Source organism: Cornus florida, unplaced genomic scaffold, assembly GCF_030987335.1.
Source record: "Cornus florida cultivar Cherokee Brave unplaced genomic scaffold, ASM3098733v1 CherokeeBrave_3.0.0_Hap2_Chr11, whole genome shotgun sequence".
Classification (NCBI taxonomy): Eukaryota; Viridiplantae; Streptophyta; class Magnoliopsida; order Cornales; family Cornaceae; genus Cornus; species Cornus florida.
This window is the reverse complement of record NW_026775581.1, coordinates 71,083,761-71,104,230: the sequence shown is the minus strand read 5'-3', so window position 1 is coordinate 71,104,230 and position 20,470 is coordinate 71,083,761. Positions and strand designations below refer to the sequence as shown.

The 20,470-nt window shown below is 37.1% G+C and overlaps 2 protein-coding genes across 2 annotated transcripts; both read left to right on the top strand.

Annotated features, from left to right (window-relative positions):
• The first annotated feature begins 8,720 nt into the window (after positions 1-8,720).
• Positions 8,721-10,623, top strand: LOC132282407 (putative disease resistance RPP13-like protein 1). Its single transcript, XM_059784076.1, has one exon. The coding sequence runs from the start codon at positions 8,997-8,999 to the stop codon at positions 10,179-10,181; it is 1,185 nt and encodes a 394-aa protein (XP_059640059.1). The 5' UTR covers positions 8,721-8,996; the 3' UTR covers positions 10,182-10,623.
• A 542-nt stretch (positions 10,624-11,165) lies between these two features.
• On the top strand, positions 11,166-18,796 carry LOC132281266 (putative disease resistance protein At3g14460). Its single transcript, XM_059782984.1, has 7 exons — positions 11,166-11,273; positions 11,412-11,607; positions 11,698-11,818; positions 11,863-12,278; positions 12,408-12,620; positions 18,343-18,488; positions 18,776-18,796. Exons 1-7 carry the CDS (start codon positions 11,166-11,168, stop codon positions 18,794-18,796), a joined length of 1,221 nt encoding a protein of 406 aa, XP_059638967.1.
• The last annotated feature ends 1,674 nt before the right edge of the window (positions 18,797-20,470 follow it).

Below are 20,470 nucleotides of genomic sequence, written 5' to 3'. Positions count from 1 at the left end.
CTAATGATTAATAACCTATTTTTCGTCCTCATTATTATTTTTATAATTTAAAAAAATTAAAATTTAGAAAAGAACCCGCTTTTATTATTTATTATTTTGGTTCAAAATATTTTTTTATCATATTAATGTTAGTAGTTACCATTTAGGAAAAAAAAAAAACATGTTAGTAGTTACCCCTCAAAGGTAAAGTAAATTCAATTCCTGCAACTGGTTCCATGATCAGTATTTGCACAATTTTTGTGCCCTCTCAATTTTAAATACACAAGAATGTGATACGCTCATGTGCCCAAATAAAAATCTTTTGAAAGTGTTTTTTTATATTTTATTTTTATTTTTATTTTTTATTTTTAATAAAAAGATGGTCATAGTGCGTTACCATGTCACCAAGATAGAGACTCAAATGGCATCCTAAAGAAAATGAGTGGTGGAGAATACAGATTCCATTTTCGTCAAATTAATTGAAGTAAGTCTTGGCGTGTCTCATTTTGGTTCACTCACTTCTTTACAAGAGTTTAATTTTGATATAAAACAAAAATCTTAACAAAACTTATAAAAATTTATTTCAGAGTGAATAGACATTTAGATTGAGCATTTTTTTAGACATAAATGAAGATTTTGGCATGAAACTAGATTCCATTATTTGATTACAGTTTTATATTGAGATGTAATATTATTTAACATTATTAAATTGAGGATGAAACAATAATATAAATGACAGATATTGGCATTCCACAAAATACCATAGCGCTCCACTAATTTTTTTATTAAATTGAAATGAAGTAGGGTGAAATGGGTGAAATTTGAGACTCTCATTTTGTGCGTCATATCTCTTTCCTTTTTGTCTTTTCTAACAAATCCTAAAATTTATTTCTTTTGGTTAATTTCACTGATACCTCTTAGATTTGCTCAAATATCCCTCTTAAACATCTTTTGAAAATAACTATCACTCACATTTTAAATTTTTGCTCCATTTTTCACTCACACCCCAATCGTTATTTGCACAGTTATGACACAATATAAAATGACTTAAATACCCTTTGACTTTGTCAAAACAATTCTTTAATCTAAAGAATCAGATAAAAAGACTAAAATATCCCTAAAACTATATTAATATATATACACACATTATATATATACATACTTATTTGTTTGATATATATACATATATAAAGAGAGATACCCATTTTGTTTGAATCCATAATAGGTTTATACTATATATATGTGTTCATGGGTTTTTGGCAACACCGCCGATGGACTTTGCGGGCGTGCTAGAGTATGTAAATACTCAAAATATGATTGAACACCAACTATCTCTTTTAATTGGTGGCTAATTTCAGGCAAATGTGCGGGAGAGAGAATAGTAAGAACTCCCACAAGCTTCTTTTTGACGATTTGAATAGAATTACAATACTTCTATTTATGGAAGTCTTCAATCAACTTCTTTTCTTAATTATTTGCGATAGAATCTCCTTTTCCTTGATTTTCTCAAATTAAGTCAAAATTGGAGCTTCCTTATCATAACTCAACTTTCCTTCCTTGATTTTCTCTCCTTTCTAATTCAAATTGAGTAAAACCTTGAAGAGACCTTTTTATCTTTTAAGCTTCCCTTTTATATCTCAACTAAACTTCCTATAAAATAAGAATTTAGTTGTTGCCTTTCAACCAAACTCTAGCCCTTCTTTTTACGATAGTAGCCCAGTTTGAAATAGTCAACTATTAGTTGCTTAAGCTTGGCAGCCAATCAATACATCCAATATAATTCCACAGGTCATTTCCTTTTCTGCCCCTGATATTCCATATGGCCGATTCTCATTAATGGTATATTAAAATATTTGTCATCTTTTCATTGGTCCATGTTATCGCCAGGATGGTTGTCAGGTTTTGGTGCCAGCAATATATATACACATATACATAATTAGTTTTAGATATGGACATACACATAATTAGTTTTAGAATACCCATTTTGTTTAAACTCCATACTATATGATAAGGAACATTAGCTCAAGTGGAAGACTAACTGACACGAAAGTCCAAGCAGTTTAGATAGATTACTTGTATATGAGATATCATCGACTTCTATATGGAATAACTCTCCTAGTCCTTGGTGGAAGGGTAAAGGGAATCAACTCCCTATGTGGACACGACTATTATTAATTCTCCTATAAAGGAATGGGTAACTCAAAAGGAATGGCCTCGTCTCCGGATCGTGCAGATTGATATGTTAAGATATTCATGTTAAAGGGTGAGCTGGGTAAAGCTCATAATAATTTACTTCTCTTGTTAAAGGGTGAGCTGGGTGAAACTCATAGTACTCTACTTCCCTTGTTAAAGGGTGAGCTGGGTGAAACTCACAGTAATTTACTTCCCTTGATAAAGGTTGTTAAAAGGAGAGCTGAGTGAAGCTCGTAGTACTCTACTTCCCTTATTAAAGGGTGAGCTGGGTGAAGTTCATAGTAATCTATTTACCTTGTTAAAGGGTGAGTTGGGTGAAGCTCATAGTAATCTACTTACCTTGTTAAAGGGTGAGCTGAGTGAAACTCGTATCAATCTACCTCTTTATTAAAGGGGTGAGCTGAACGAAACTCATAATCGTCGTTCCCTGTATTAAAAAGGGTTGAAATAAAGTGCCCCGTACTATAAGGGCCCGAGCTGGATGAAGCTTGTAATTGTCGTCTTCCGTATTAAAAGGGGTCAAAATCAGCTTGTAAAATATACTTTCCTTTTTCAAGGGCGAGCTGAGTGAAGCTCGTAAAATATATTTCCCTTTTTAAAGGGCGAGCTGAGTGAAGCTCGTAAAATATATTTCCCTTTTTGAAGGGCAAGCTGAGTGAAGCTCTTAAAATATACTTTCCTTTTTAATAGGTAAGCTCATTCAGCTTAAGAAAGCCTACTCCCTCAGCTCATGAAGTTTGGACAAATCTGCTTCTTTATTAAAGGAGTAAGAGAGGTAAACCAAAAGAGGTCGCCCAACAGGGTTAACCTAAAATGAGATTGATTTATGCTAAAGAAAGGTCAGTCAAAAATACTTTGACATTCTCGATGCTTGACAAGCAAGCATGAGAATGGGGGGCAACTGATAAGGATAAAAATAATTGGCAACTCAAAGTCAAATGAGAAATGAGATAAGGGTAAGGACAAATCCCCAAAATCTTTGTGGAATCATAAAAAATCTCTCTGACGGTTACCATATGTAACGACAGTTACCATCTCCTATAAGAAGGTAAATAATCGACTTGAAAGGTACGCCATAATTCTATATTTAATCCTTTATCGGAGATTCAATCGTGAGGTACTAACTTGACCATCGGAGTGCTCCCGGCTGGTACCACGCCGGTTATCACTTCTCTCTTCTGTTTTGTAGGAAACACCCTCGCTCTGAATTGTGCAGATTTTTGCATCAACACTATATATAGTCACACACCCACATAATTAGTTTCCTATTTTAATTTAGATTTGCTTGTGTATGTATTTAATTTGGAACTTTTATTACATTTGTTTTAATTCTAAGCCATGTGTAATTTATTTTTAATTATAATTAATTGAATTTGTGTTTATTATTTTTAATTGTTATTATAACACTCCCAAATCAAATTAAGTCTCATCTCCGATGACTATATATATGTCTTACAGCTCTCTATATTGATTATATATAATTAGTTGTTGTATTAGTGAAAAAAGTGTTATGGAGTTTGAGGATCAAGAGGAAGAGGAGGGCACTTTACTACTGTAGACCCCAATCCCATATTATCATTTATAAGCTCTTGTCTAGTTTTCCTCATTCACTCTTTGTCTAAACCAAACATACCCTAGCCGCAAGAGAGCCTCATTCCTTACTCAAACTCTAGTTGCCGCAAAAGTCCAAGAAATTGATGTGCCCCACAAATCCTAACTCCCATTTACGAAATCGAATCTTGATTCAAGGATTCCTAATTCTTTATCTCTATCCTCTTTTCTATCTTTTATAATTTCCCATATTTACATAGATTTTGAAATGAAGATCACAGCGCCGAGGAAACCCAGGTGCAGGGGGTGACTGAAGAACTACGTCGTCGGACTTAGCGGCCATACCATGTACAGCTGCAGAGAGTTCATGCCAGCCGGCCTGAAAGGCACACTCGAAGGGCTGAAATGCGCCGCTTACAACGTCAGAATTCCACCCAATGCCATGGACAGTGATGGTTGGTGGTCCGCTTCCTCCACGTCAGAGCTTTACCCAATTCCAAGCCCATCAAAGGTGTTAAGACCTCGGACGTCACCGTTGACTCCACCCGCAATCTCTGGTTCACGTTTTCCTTCCCACCAAACCACCACCGTCTGGCGACCTGCTGTCCATGATTGTCTTCTTCCATGATGGTGGATTCACCTAGTTTGTCGTCTCTGTCTTCTTCCATGGGATCGTGAATATCCACCACCACCGCATTACCGCCATCGCCTCTGACCATTGCAAATTTATTAGTTCGGCAATTCACCATCATCGCCTTTGTACGCGGGTTGTTATTGTTACATATATATATATATATATATATATATATATATATATATATATATATGAAGGGTATAATGGTCATTTAAGTAACATGATATTTTGAAATAAATAGGATTAAAAAATTAAGGGCAAAGTTATCTTTTTCCATATTTTTAATGGAGATTTTAACGAAAAAATAGAAATTGACCTGACTGATAGTCTATGACGCATCGACACATGGGAATGAGCTGTCTTATCGGTGTCGGACACGTGTCCGAGGCTTCGACACATGTCCGACACCTCAATAAAGGTGTCCTATTTTTTTATCATTTTTTTCATGCTGGACATGGCGAAGGACACGCCGGCGACACGCCTAGGACACTGGGTTTAGATTTTAAGTCCAAAAAAAAAAAAAGATAAAGAGATATATACATGTATACAGTTGTGTGTATTCATAGAAAGACGGATTGAGGGAGAGAGATGGACGAGATAAGAAAGTCGGTTCCAGGAGAAGAGAGAACTTGCATTTTTCAGACTTTTGGCCGATTAAAAGCTTCGAAAATAGGTTGCTTGTTTGCGATCAATTCTTATTTGGAAGCATATTCTTCCCCTCTGCCGTCTCATTTCCTAGAGATAACTACTTAAAAAAAAGGTAATACAAACACTAGGAAGGGATAAATGATAAGATTGCAATCTTATCTTTTAGAACCGGTTATAAGAATAATAATTATACTTTTAGATACAAATATGTACCCTTATATATATATATATATATATATATATATATTTTTTTTTTTTTTTTTTCTTTTTTTCAAGGTATTTGGGCTTATATTTTTCAAGAGAATAATGGGCTTAAAAGTTGTGTTTATTAAATATAAACTAGAAATTGAGTAAAAAAAAAAAAAATATATATATATATATATTATTATTTTATTACCGTATCCTTATTGTGTTCGTGATCTGTTTTTTTGAAATTTGTCGTATTGCTGTGTCATATTGTACCCGTGTCCGTGCTTCATAGCTGATAGTTATCTTCAAAAAATATTTGAGAGTAATATTTGACAAAATTTGAGGAGGTGTTAGAGAAATTAACCCTATTTCCTTTTACGGCATCACACTACCACCACTTCTGAGCACCACAACCACATAACAGAAAATCTTTGACTAGCTCAAAATTCACGACCATATCAACTAGATGATATGAAAGGCGGTTCGTTGATCTTCATAATAGACTTTCAAATTTAAAACATTTTTTTTTTTTTTTTTTTTCAATTGCCAATGTCATATATACTCGAGACTTTGTATTGTTATGTGTGTTGGCTTCGTATTTTTCTTCATATCTATATCACTGGATAATTGAAAAAGTATTCCTAAATGATACAAATAATATTGGGATGAGTTTGCATTCATACTTTTGAGATTCAGGCATCTCTATTTGACTGAAAAATAATAATAATAATAACAAAAACCATAGACCTTACGAAACTTGAGCTTAGTTTCTCATCAAACCACCATGATTTAGACTGAATCTGACCATGTCTCAATGTTAGGAGAAAACAGTAAAATTTTGAAAGCCAAAATTAATGGTTTTTAACAGATATAATAGCTTCGTTAGATGATATATCTTAATTAACAGTTTTAAACTCAAACATTGCGCTAATTTACTTAAAAATGAAATCTAATTAAAAAAAAAAAAAAAACGTGAATACATGTTTGTTTTTTTCTCTTCAAGCAAACATATACGTTTATATGTATTTTTTCCTTTGATTTTATGAATTAATAGAAATTTCTCAATACTTTATTTTCCCTTTAATTTTGCAAAGTGGAAAAGAGAGAACCGTGAATCAAGAAGAAACGGAGAAATCAGAGAGATAGAGAGAAATATTAACAATTTAAGTAATTACGTAACAATTACACGTAAGATCCGAACTAGAAGTAGGCCAATTTAATCGGACAGAATATCATTACCTTTTTATAAATATTTTTAGGGTTGCACTAAACTCCGGTTTCAAAAGGTTACAAAATACCTTTATATATATATATATATATATATATATATTGGAGAAGTAACAGACACCCACAATTTATCAACGGTAACAAATTAATAATTAAAACAACAGATGCATCTATCCGCCATTCATGGCCAAAAACCAGTTTAACTCTCCATCACACTCATAACTTAATTTTTAATTACCAATTCACGCAACGACACCATTAAGATAAAACAAAGACAATAATAATGAAAAGCTTACCAAGTATTTCATTTGAGTAATCTGAATTTGAAATTGGAAACTTTTGTTTTTACTTTCTTAAACTGTCTAAAAATATTTTCCTTTTTTTAAATTTTACTCATCTCATCCTCACCCTACTGTCACGAAGTGATTCCTAAGACGCTTGAAGGATGGAAGACACGCATGCTGGTTGGCAAAGAGCAGAGTTTGACTGGGAATGGTTCCAGGGAAGGGGCGTGCAGGAGCACAGGATGGTACCTCTTCAGAGTTCAGGCAGGTCGACTCGGTTCAGTTCGAGGTGCTTGTCGCTGGTCGTGGACTTGACTATGAAGAAGGGAGTTGGCCATCCCTGCACAAACTGGTCGGGAGCTGGAGCCGTTCCCCTGACGAGGCCATGGCAGGCCGAAACCAGTCAGCATGTATCCTTGGGAGGGCAGGTCGTGGTGGCTGACTAGGGCGCTTGCGCGAGCTGAAGCAACGCCTTGGTGCCGCACGGGCCGTGCTGCTGCGCCAAATCTCTAGGCCCGTGACAAATGGTATCAGAGCAGGACTTGGGGTAAAGCACGGTGGGGTGCCCCCTTGTCGGTCCGGGAGGGGTCAGAGAATGAAGACGGTGCATTGAAGTTGCGTCGATGTGGAGGAATCAATGCAGTTGGGGGGGAGAGCCTCCATCTCCCTAGGAAGAGGCGTCCGTTGAAGTTGCGCATTGAAGGGTCGGAGGGCCGCGCGCACCAAAGTTCGTGCTTAGTCCTTGGGCGATGCAAACCATGGTGAAGGGCGAACATCAAGTCGGCAGAAGGCCATTGCTTGCTCGGGATGTCGCGGAGGCGGCATGACGGAGAAGAGTCACGTCCTTGAGGAGTGGACGTCCCCTTGGTCCGAGGCCTATCATTGGGCGAGTGCAGTGCAGGGAGCTGCACAAGGAAGCGATGGTGGGAAGGCGAGCATACCGCATGGAGGCAGACTTTGGAAGGGAGTGGACGCAGTAGTGAAGCGCCGCACTGCGACGAGGACGTCGCAGGATTTGGGTGGGGGAGAATGTCACGAAGTGATTCCTAAGACGCTTGGAGGATGGAAGACACGCATGCTGGTTGGCAAAGAGCAGAGTTTGACTGGGAATGGTTCCAGGGAAGGGGCGTGCAGGAGCACAGGATGGTACCTCTTCAGAGTTCAGGCAGGTCGACTCGGTTCAGTTCGAGGTACTTGTCGCTGGTCGTGGACTTGACTATGAAGAAGGGAGTTGGCCATCCCTGCACAAACTGGTCGGGAGCTGGAGCCGTTCCCCTGACGAGGCCATGGCAGGCCGAAACCAGTCAGCATGTATCCTTGGGAGGGCAGGTCGTGGTGGCTGACCAGGGCGCTTGCGCGAGCTGAAGCAACGCCTTGGTGCCGCATGGGCCGTGCCGCTGGGCCAAATCTTTAGGCCCGTGACACTACGCTTACCTCCCCTCCTTTAAAATAAACAATACAAAAAATTAATTCGTATTTTAAACAACTATAACTTTCAATCTGGAAGGAGTTACAACACCATAGACATATACTTGAAAAGCTTGCAATGATCATTTTTAATTAGAATTGAGTATTTTGGCATGAGATGAGGTTTTCCTTATATCATTGAAAGGTATTAATCATTTACATTCCAAAAACAACAAATGCAAATTTTAATATCAAATAAGATCACAAACACACAAACAATATGCGCGTCTCATATGCTAAAAGTAACACAAAAAATTAAAAATTAAAAATTAAAAAAGGATTAGTTGGGAGAGGACTTGTGCCAAAAAAAAAAAAAAATCATCAAAGGCCAATTTACAAGTTAAGAGGGGTTTCATGCTTTTGTTTTTTAAAAAAATTGTTTAAAATAGTGTAAGATGTAAAAAACATGTCTAAGATATTGCTGTGATGTATTAAAAAAAAAAAATAGTTATAGAAGGGCATATATGGTAAGTTGCCATGGCAAATATCCAAGACAAAAAACTCAAATGGCATCCTAAAAAAATGAGCGGATGATTGAGATAAAAGATTCCATATTGATTGTGGGTGAATGATTGGTGCTCTGGTTGTCTAATTTTCCACAACTACTTTTTTTTTTTTTCTTTTTCTATGTGCTTTGAATTATTTTATCCAACTTTAGTGGTATTATGGCCGACAGTTCCAAAGACTTTTGAAGATCCCAGTCAAGTCGTCAACCCCCTCTTCCTCTCCCTCTTCCTCTTCCTCTTTGCTCTTGCGCTTGGTTTGAATCTGATTAGGTGCAAGCAAAACCCACAAACTTATACATCTCTTTTCACAAAGGATCGATGGAGGTTGCGGGGATCTTTCTGGGCCCGATCATTCAGGTGCTGCTTGAAAAGTTGGTCTCTCCGGCGGTGTCAATTCATGCTCGTCGGGAGGGAATCCATAGTGAGTTGAAGAAGTTGGAGAAAATGTTGCCAGCTATTCGTGCTGTTCTTGCTAACGCAGAGGACAAGCTATTGGAAAATGATGCTGCTGTCAAATTGTGGATGGACGATCTCACCGACTTGGCGTACGATTTGGATGATTTGCTGGATGACTTGGCTACTCAAACTTTGATCAAGCCAGAATCTCATGCCAGCAGCAGTACTAGTAAGGTACCAAAACTCAACCCAGCTGTTAAGCTTTATCGTAATGTGAGGTCCAAGTTAACTACTTCCAAAAATGATATGAGGTCCAAGATAGAGGACATCACTAAAAGATTAGAAGATATTGAAAAACAAAAGAGTATCCTGAATTTGAAAGAGAATGCTGAAGTGATTGGGTTCAAGACAATCAGAGAAGGTCGGGAAACGACTTCTTTGGTCTACAGCTCTGAAGTTTGTGGCAGAGTACAAGATCAAGAGGCTATCGTTGCGGAGTTGTTGAAGGATGAAGTTAGTGCTGACAATTTCTGTGTCATTCCCATTGTGGGCATGGGAGGCATTGGTAAGACAACTCTAGCTCAGCTCGCATATAATCATGAACGCGTAGAGGGTCGTTTTGATCTCAAGGCATGGGTTTGTGTTTCTGATGATTTTCATGCATATGTTCATAGAGTGACCAAGGCAATTCTTGAGAGAGTCGCTTTAAAAACTCATGACTCCATGTCTTTGGAAACGCTTCAACAGAATTTAAAGGAGAGCTTGTCAGGGAAGAAGTTTCTTCTTGTTTTGGATGATGTTTGGAACGACAAGTATGAAGATTGGGAGGTCCTAAAACGTCCTTTTAAAGTCGGGGCGCCTGGGACCAAAATTATTGTCACAACTCGTAATGGAGCAGTTGCAAAAACCATGGCTCTGTCTCAGCCGGCTCACCTTCTACAAGGGCTGTCAAATCATGAATGCCTATCTTTACTTGCTCGTCATGCACTCGAGAAAGAAAACTTTAATGCAGACCCAGGTTTAAAAGGAATTGGTGAGGAAATAGTGAATAAATGTAATGGCTTGCCTTTGGCTGTAAAAACGAATTGCAGGCCTCTTGCGCACTAAACCCCAAAGTGAGTGGGTAGATATATTAAATAGCAAGATATGGAATTTACCCCAACAACTTGGTATTCTTCCAGCCTTTCAATTGAGCTATTATCATCTCCCATCTCATTTGAAGCATTGCTTTGCCTACTGTGCAACATTTCCAAAAGACTATGAATTTGACAAAGTTGAGCTAGTTCTATTGTGGATAGGGGTAGGTCTTTTGCAGCCTGAAGAGAAGCAGATAGAAGATTTTGGCAATGAATGTTTTAATAATTTATTATTAAGGTCATTTTTCCAACAATCAGGTGATAGTAAATCATCGTTTGTGATGCATGACCTTCTACATGATCTAGCTATACAGGTTGCTGGAAAAATATCCTTTCGGTTGGATAAGTTAGAGGGTAATGAGCAATTTGAAATTCCTAAACGAGCTTGACACTTGCCATTTGTTCGTCAAAAATTTGAAGTCCTTCAAAAGTTTAGGCATATTTCCAAAGTTCAGCATTTGCGGACTCTATTAGCATTACCAGTTCAGGCATTTGCCTTGGAGAGATGTTACTTGGCAAACAGGGTTTTGTTTGATTTGTTGCCAAATTTGCAATGCGTAAGGGTGCTATCTTTGACTGATTATTCCATAACTGAGTTATCAGACTCAATTGGCCATTTGAAGCATCTCAGGTTTCTTAATGGCGTAGTGAGTTCAACGATTCTCGAAATGAAGACCTTGAATTGAATGTGTTTGACAAACTACAACCTCACATAAACTTGAAAAAGCTGAAAGTTAAGTTCTATGCGGGCACGAAATTTCCAAGATGGATAGGCAAACCATCCTTTTCTGAAATGATGAACCTAAGTCTTGTTGGGTGTAGAAAATGCAGATCTTTACCACCACTCGAGCAACTACCCAAGCTACAAGAGTTATACATTGAAGGCATGCTTGAAGTACAAAATTTGGGGGATGGACTTCCTTTTCCATCACTTGAGACACTGATATTTAAGGACATGCCGGCATGGGAAAAATGGTCTTCTTCTATTTGCATGGGTGTTGAAGAAGATGAAATTCAATTCCCTCGCCTCCGTGAGCTTAGTATGCATGGTTGTCCCAATTTGGTTAGGGTTCCCTCTTTAAGGCTTCCGTCTCTTGAAAAATTATACTTGGAAGAGTGTGAAGAAGCGGTCCTAAAAAGTATAGTTGGTGTAACCTCACTAACTAGCTTGGAAGTTGTGAATATTAGAGGGCTATCTTAGCTTGAGGAAGTATTGGTGCAATCTTTGGTGGCACTTAAAAGTCTCGTGTTCAGAGAATGCAACCAACTGGTGGCTTTGTGGGAAAATGAGAAGTTGGCAAATGAGCTGAATAAGCTAACGTCTTTGGAGATAGACAATTGCAATGCGTTGAAGTCCCTCCCTGAAGGCATCTCTGGTGTTGAACACTTGGACATCGGTAATTGTGGATCATTGAGGTCCTGGCCCACTGAAAATATGTTACTTACCACTCTTAAGCATCTTTGTATTGATAATTGCATGAATTTAGAGTACTGGGTTTCAGAGACGACTATGCTACAGCAGCAGCAACAGGAGGAGGACTTCAACATAAATATTATTATGTCATCTCTTGAAACATTACGCATCTGGAATTGGGCAAAGGTTGGAATGTTCGTTGGGGTTGCGTAAATAATAGCAATTTTACTAGTCTCAGATCACTCGAAGTCTGGAATTGTGATGGTGTGGAGTCCTTATCGTTCCCAGAAAAAGGCTTACCCAACCTCAGATCACTTCATGTCTGGAATTGCAATGGTGTGGAGTCCTTGTCGCTCCCAGAAAGAGGGTTACCCAACCTCAGATCACTTGAAGTCTGGAGTTGCGTGAATCTGAGATCCTTGCCTACTACCAACCAGATTCTTCAAAACCTTGAATCCCTTGTAATATGGGAATGTCCAAGTCTCGAGGCCTTTCCGGAAAGAGGCTGCTGCTTGTCCACCCCCAACTTGAGAAGGCTTTCGATCAGCGGCTGCAATAATCTGAGGTGGTTGCCAATTGATCAGATTCAAAGCCTCGCATCACTTGAATTCATAAAAATATATAATTGTCCATGTCTTGAGTCCTTTACTCAAGGCAATGGGGATGGGAATTTGCCCCCCAACCTAATTTATCTTATTATTCATACTTGCGGGAAAGTACTAAAGCCCTTGTCAGAGTGGGGTCTGCATAGACTCACCTTTCTTTAACTATTCGACATTGCAGGTGGATATCCAGACCTGGTCTCTTTTCCTCTTGATGACGGTCTATTTCCTACAACTCTAACCAATTTACGCATCAGAGATCTGCCGAGTCTTAAATTCATATCATTGAAGGGCCTCCAAAATCTCACCTCTCTTCAACATCTAAGGATCCAAGACTGCCCGAATCTGAAATCCATATCATCATCATCATCCAAGGGTCTCACCTCTCTTCAAGGTCTACGGATTTATAAATGCCCTAAGCTTCAATCCTTACCAAAGGAATGTTTGCCTTCCTCCACGCTTCAATGTTTAGAAATGAAAGAATGTCCACTTCTTGAAAAACGGTGCCAGTAAAATAAAGGTGATTACTGGCACAACATTGCCCACATCCCCTACGCTGGAATTCACGCCAATTCGTTCTACCACCGCTACTTATTCTAAAGATTCGTTCTATTTTCTTCTGTCAGGTACGCTCATGTTCTACAGTCTCTATCTCATGCCTCTCATTTTAATCGCTTATCACCACATCACACATGCAATTTACTGTTCTCTCCATGTGCATCAATTATACATTAATGATACATATATTAAGGGTAGTTGTTGGTTCACCCAATTAATTTTCTGGAATTAAAATTTTTGACTTTATTAAAATGCATTTTTCCTACCCCATTTTAGTATATTCCCTTTGAAGATTTGATTTGGTTCTCTCTATAACAGCAAAATAGTCCACAATTTTACATTTATGTATATGAATAACTTTTCCGTGTCCCATTTCAACAGCTTGTTGGGCAAATTGTGAATATGAATCTCCTGTGTCACAAATTTTGTAAGAATAAGAATTGAATTTTGCATTTTCTTAAGGAGCTCCATATTGAACAATTATAATTGAATTTTGCATCTTCTTAAGAAATTATTCTTGACAGAGTTAGAGTCTATTGTCGTTGGAGGATTTATGGGAGCATGGGCTGGCTGTGAACATCATTTTGCTCTTTTCCATATGGTTTTTATTTGAATGATTATATTACTTTCTACTACAGGAGATAACCAGCCAAAGATGTGAGCATCAAATTGTCATTCCATGGTGATGTTAAAAGTTCCTTTCGCACAACAGGCAAATTGAAAGAGTATTCTCAATAATCCAGTTTCCAATCCTTTGTTGAAGACATGAGAAAAGTTTACATTGTCCATTTTGAGGTATTTTCTTCAGCTTCACTCGGTGCCACAATTTCTTTTTTCTTCTTGTTATTCTTCTATGAATGTGATTTTTGTCTTATCCTCTAAAATTTGATGAGAGAATTTTAGTGGTCGGTAAACATAATAAGAAAATTTAGTTTTCAGTTAAGAAGTGATTGGTTTTTGATGATTATATAGAAAATAAAAGGTGAAACGAGTACTATAATTGAAGGAAAAATTTGCAGCAGTGTATATAAGTCAGTTCTGCTTAGCTTATAGATTTTGTTTTTGCCTATATTAGCAAGGAAAATTTGTTATGAGGGGCATACCAACAAAGTGGACTATGATGTTAATTGGGGAAAAATGGAAGCATTTCAAGTCCGATCTGAAGAGGGATTCTGTGACGGCCCAAGTTTTTCAACCCGGTACGTCAGTGATGAACCGAAAGATGACTCGAAAACGGATCCGAAATGCTGAAGCAAAAGACAAAACAACGGTCTCTAGAGATACAACATGGCTCTATGACACCATTATGACCCTCAACGAGGTCACGGAACCCAAAGGAAACAAAAGTGGAAGCAAGGTTTCAAAAACAGACAAGAATCAACCTAGGGGCAAAAATGTCATTTTCAGCTTAAAAGTGGGTGCCACCGAGCACACCATTGGAAAGACAACGAAAAATTAATGAACTTAGACTCAAAAATCAGTTGATTCGGAGTCTAGATGAAGAAGATATGGCTAACGGAAGAAGAAGGGGCAAAACGATCCAAAAGAGGCAACCCATGAACATCTAACCGGTTAGGAGACCAAGAAACATGACCAAGACACTGCCCCAAGCCATCTAACTGGTTACCAAACCCTTCCTAACCGGTTACATGTGAAGCGGGCAGTAAAGTGCAACCTAAAAACCTGGCAGCCGGGGTTTTTCCCGAAAAAATGAAAATTTGAGGGCCTAGATGACATTTTCTGGAAAAACACAAAGAAGAAACCCCTCTCAAAATCAAGTTTTCTATGTGAATTGTGAGAAAAATTGAAAAATACGCACAGTGAAATGCCTAAAATGCCCTCCCAAGAAAACTGGTCCAGAGGGTCCAAAAAACTGCTAAATGGAAAAACAGAAGCTGAACTTCGGGATCGATTTCAGATGTCAAGACGACATTTTCTGGAAAAATACGAAGAAGAAACCCTCCCTAAAATCACATTTTCTAAGTGATCATGTAAAGAACGAAATTTATTTCCCAAAGAAAATTTCCAAAATCCCTTTAGTTCAGATTATGCAACAAAAGTGTAAAGAAGAAGCTTTGTCCGGAAACGACCATGCACGCAAACGTAACATACCTAGTAAGATGTGCCACAATGGTTCATGGCCCAAAAATATGGCCGATGCAAAATATGACCCCCCCAACTGCCAAAATGCCAAAAATGTAATTTAGAATGAAAACTTGGAATTCAAAACTATGAAATGACTTCAAAATACCGTTTGGCCTTTGGCCACACCTCAAACATGTTAAATGAATTCTAGATAATGAATTTCATACGCAATACACGCTCCGGTGCAAAATAGCATACTAAAACGCATGAATTTCATATAATCTCATTAAGGGCAAAAATCAACATCCATGACATAAATGTGATTCTAAAAGAAGTTTGGCCCTTGGCCTCATGTCATATAAATAAAATGAGAATCAAAAGTGTGCTTAGGCACACATTACAAGTTTCGAATCAAATATACACATTTGACAATTAAGACTACAATTGGCATTCCGAGCCAACCTTCACAAAAATGGAAGTCTTCAAGTCTACAAGCCATCCAAGCATAATGGAAGTCTTAACTTTAATTCTTGTACCTGAAATATGCCCCAGTATTGTAGGGGTGAGTAACATAAACCTACTCGTAGGAAATGAGCATGTATCGACCTACGTTTTACAAGTTTGCATGATTTAATCATTGTGGTTCATTCCACCTAACGTTTATGTCAAAGGTGAGACGCAAGGAGCATCCTAGTTACCTAAGATCATTTCTAGTATCAATCACCTTATTCATGCAATTTTAGCAACATAGGGTCATACTTACACAAAGTAACAACATAGAAGCATGCTTACACAAAGCAATAACATATAGATTCTCAAGGTTATCAACTTGAAGTATAAAATGCAACATCAACTAAATATAACAATTTAGCATAATTAGAATATCTAATACCATACATCAAGACATAGATTCTCTAGGTTATCAACTAGAAATCTAAAAGTGTGAAATCAACTAAATATGTCAATTTAGTATGGATGTACTTAACAACATCAAAATCGCCAATAGCCAAAACCACAAGTCAACAACTTAAACATGATTGTTAACTTGGAATTGAATGCGAAAACAAATAGTGGGAGACTTGGACATCACGCTCGGAATTCTGCCGAGACCTCAATGGTTATTCCGGGCACTAACTTGTAGGGAAGACCACCCTAAGTGCGCACTATCTCAATGACTTAGAGGACTCACGTCCCCGTACTAGAGCCAAACCCTAGCCATCTCAAGTCAACAATGTTCCAAGATTCCAAAATAAGCCACATAAGTTCATAACTTATACATATTACTACTACATAGTAACAAGTTAGCAATATAACTCTCAATTGTGCATAATAAACATTTCATATCCGTAATGCTACGAAATCACAAGCCAACAATATATTCATATAGAAACATACTCTCATGAATATAAATTTAACAACAATGCCCTTCAATGCATATAACACGATCAAGTGAATACTTCACAAGTCTAAATCCATGATCTTAAAATAGAAGCACCTTCTAAAACATGATTAAATCCATGGATAAATAAGATAGAATCTAATTACATCAAAATAATTAAACTCTCTAGATTTCAAATCATTTCCAATTGGCCCCAATTTAATATATGCTAATAGACATATCATTGTCATTACATATATTCCCACAAAAGCTTAATTAGGCCCATGAAACCATAAAATTAGATTTTAATTAATTCTCTTAATTAAAGTCTCTAAATTTTCAAACTCAACAAAATGCTCTCAAATTAAAGCATGTTAACAAATATGCCAAAACTTAATTTAGAAGTATAATACAACTCAATTTCATGCAAGGTACGACCATGAACTTTAATCTTTCACAAAAGATAAATATTAATTAAAAAGAGCAATTCTTATTTAATTAATCCAAATTTAATATATGTTGACCAATATATTAAAACAAGATTTTCTACCATGCCACAATTCAAATCAAAGTTATATATCATCATGAATTTTAAATCTTATACAAAGAATTAAAAATTACTAACTTTCTAGATTTGATACAAGACACATATATAAGTTGTATAATCATGCTAAATACTCAATACAACACACACAAAAGCCTAAAACATTCCCTACCTCCATTTCCCCACCAAAATAAATTGGCTCCGAATCCGACGAAACTCTTAGGTTTTGTCGGGGACAACACCACGAACATGAATCTCAAGGAAGCCCCATCAAAAACACAACTTGACTTCAAACTCGAACTCAAGAAATGGCCAAAACGAGATTCCAATCGGTTGGAATCGAAGGCCTCGCCGAGGGGAACAATAAACACTAAGGCATTAAGGTATTTCATTGAAGGGAAGAAGCTCAAAAGAAGATAGAGAAGATGGCAGCCATGGCTGCCTCTAGATCCGGCCAAGAGAGAGGAGAGAGAGCAAAAATCTGATTTTTCACTTAAAGGCCCACTATTTATAGAAAAACTCAAAAAGTGTCCCGAACGGGCCCCACCGGATCCGGAAAAGTGAAATCTGAGCAGATGCGCTCAAAGGGCAAAATTCTGTGAACGAAAAAAGATTCCAAATGAGAAAATATGAACAACGGAAGAAATGACGTCAAAAACCGAATCCCGAGCAGAGAGTTATACCCAAAACAAGTTTGGCGCAAACTAGGGCCAGAAACCCTGAAACTGAAAAATATCGTCCAGGAGGAAATTTTAAGAGTCCACGACTCGACGAAATGTGAAAATGAATCCCATACGAGAATCCAGGCTCAAAACAAGGCATTGAACAATAACTTTCATTAATTGCACAATGACTCCTCCAAAAAGTGAAAACTGCGAAACTGCCCCAGAATGAAAATATCTTCCAAAAGATATTTTCTTAGATACCCCTGAAATAAAATATCTTTAAAAGATATTTATGAAAAACACCCCAAGAAAAGAAAAAGTTTGCAAAGAACTTTACATTTATGCCTCTATGGACACTGGGAGCAACCATAGTACTTTCTCACTAAAGTAAAGATACGTATCTCATAAAAATCATTGGGAATAAAGAAACGTGAAATCAGAAACCAACTCCGAACACAAGAAGTGTGGTTACGCAAACAGAGTGACAAATGAGGAAAGACGGAATAGGGAAAAAGACAAAAAGTAAATAGTGTCGAAAAACGAAAAATGTGGGAATGACTCGGTCCTCAAAGGAAGTTGTCAATTCACAGAAAATAGTCTCGAAAATCACTCCAGAGCACTCGAGACGACACTAATCGACAAGAAACCAAACTCAGAAGGGAAAAGAGAACAGAAAAAATTTATCTGAAAAAATCAGGGTCATTACAGATTCTGATGAAGAAAGATGCTAATGTACCTTCTTCTCTGGTTGACAAGGACCAATAGTCAAGTATTGGATTTTAGAGGAGGGGGAGGTAATCCTTAGGGTAATACTTATGTTTCTAATGATGTAAATGATCGATTTTGTATTATACTAATTCTGACAGTTCTTTTTCTTTTTTTGAAGAGCTGCAGTACAAGAAATCGAGAAAATCATGCAAAGCAAAATATGCCTCATACAACTGGAACAATGAGCAATGCACGAAATGCAATTCAAAACTTACAGCAACAATGGCCATACTTCTGCATGAAATGCAAAATTCTGGTAAACAGGTAAATTCAAATTCTACAATGGTGCCAAGTGAAATTTACATAGTTTAGGAAAAATAAAAAATAAATCTACATGGGTAGATATAACTTTCCTTTTCATAAATAAAATAATAGAGGACTTTGATGATGATGTTCTGCATGCTAAGGTTATAGGTCTAAGCTTAATTGATTGTCATAGCAATTTTTTCACTTAATTCTGTATGAAATTTCTCAAATTTATCTCTATTTTTAGGCGTAACAGTTCCAAATCGGTTATTTCTATTGTTGAATGTAACTTTTTGTATATGCAGGCATGTCTAAAAGAAACTTGAAGCAAGTCAACCAGCAGCTTCCTCGAGCTCCATTGCTGGCCCTTCCCCTAATGATTTGTACGCTCAAGTGATGGGAGAGGAGAGAAGGGGTTGTGTTTGAATGTGTGGTTTGGGACCTCCTCTCACTTAAGTGGAGCTGATGAGGAGGGCCATCCAATCCGAGGAACCAGTGCGTGTTGTACTTGCATGGTTGGAAGGTGTTGAACAGACCATGTCGTATGTAGGCCAAGTGCATAAAATTCAAAACTTACAGCAACAAATGGCCATACTTCTGCACCAAATGCAAAATTCTGGTAGACAGGTAAATTCAAATTCTACAATGGTGCCAAGTGAATCCTACATAGTTTAGCCTCATACTTCTGTGACTAGCTCTTACTTTTGAATTGTGATATTCTACAAAGGCTGAAGCTTATGATGACTAGAAGTTATACGATATTTAGTAATCAGTGGCGAAGTTGAAATTCAATTTGTATGATGACTAGCTAATTAAAGGAAACTAAGAGTTTGTTTCTGAACAATTGATGTAAACAAATAAATAAAGTTGATTATGAATAAGTAAGACACTTTTTTTCTCGGGCAAGTGAATAAACAAGACACGTTACACATCATTTTTTATGAGAAGAGACTAGAATAATTAATTCACACTCATTGCCAAGGAGTGCTGCAAAGAGTTCAGTGGCAATTGTACATGAAGTAGGATTCCGGTATATGCGTGTCACATTAATTAAGATTAAGACTAAACTATATTATCATTAGTGGACAATTTATGGAATCAAGGGCTGCCTATGAACATGATTCTACTCTTTTTGCAGGTGAATAATTTTGATAATTGAGGACGATTTCGTTGTCATTTTCAGGTACTTTCTACAACATCATTCTAAACTACAACTTACTTTCCCATCGATGTCGATTTTGTCTTATTTCTCTTTTGACGATTACAACTTTTTCTGAAGATAATTTTAGAGGTTCCTAAACATAATAAGAAAATTGTGTTTACACCTAATTAATGCATTGTCCCCCTTCAAAATTATCATGTTGTCCTTTTAAGTTTAAAGGTGTATATTACCAAGTTGGGAGATATTTGAAAACTCAAAGGGTAATTATGAAAAAATAATACTTTCTTTGCTATGACTTGTCAAATGGGACAATTAATTTGGGACACCCTAAAATAAAATAGTGGACAAGGTGATAGTTGTTGTTGCTATCTATTACAATTAGTATTTTATTTGGAGGTTTATTTTAATGTGTTAATGGTATCTCTATCCCTTACAGAAACTATACCTATGGTGGATTAGTTAATATTGTAATCCAAGAAGGTCTAGCTCTCTGTAATGATCTGAAGTTACAATCCCAGTTAAAATCCCAAAGACTAACTGGTCGAAAGGAAGTAGGTGAATTTTGTGATCAATTTGCCTATCAGACTCCCTTATCTTATCCTAAACCTAGGAAAAGAAATAAGGTTGAGAAACCTTATAAAAGGAAGTATTCCAAAAGAAAGAATTATTCAAAGGAAAAGGATAATTCTAGACAGTATACTAAGCCTAAAAGGAGATATACTCCTAAAGCAAAGGGTAAAGGAAAGCCCAAGGCTGAGGCTAAATGTTTCAAATGTGGACGCATTGGCCACTATGCAAACAAGTGTAGAACTAAGGAGAAGCTCAGTAGTCTTCACAT

Coding starts and splice junctions, on each gene's coding strand:
- LOC132282407 (XM_059784076.1), top strand. CDS start 8,997: ATGGAGGTTGCGGGGATCTTTCTGGGCCCGATCATTCAGGTGCTGCTT.
- LOC132281266 (XM_059782984.1), top strand. CDS start 11,166: ATGCCGGCATGGGAAAAATGGTCTTCTTCTATTTGCATGGGTGTTGAA. Junction 11,608..11,697: donor TGTTGAACACTTGGACATCG/GTAATTGTGGAT, acceptor GCATGAATTTAG/AGTACTGGGTTTCAGAGACG. Junction 11,819..11,862: donor AATTGGGCAAAGGTTGGAAT/GTTCGTTGGGGT, acceptor TACTAGTCTCAG/ATCACTCGAAGTCTGGAATT.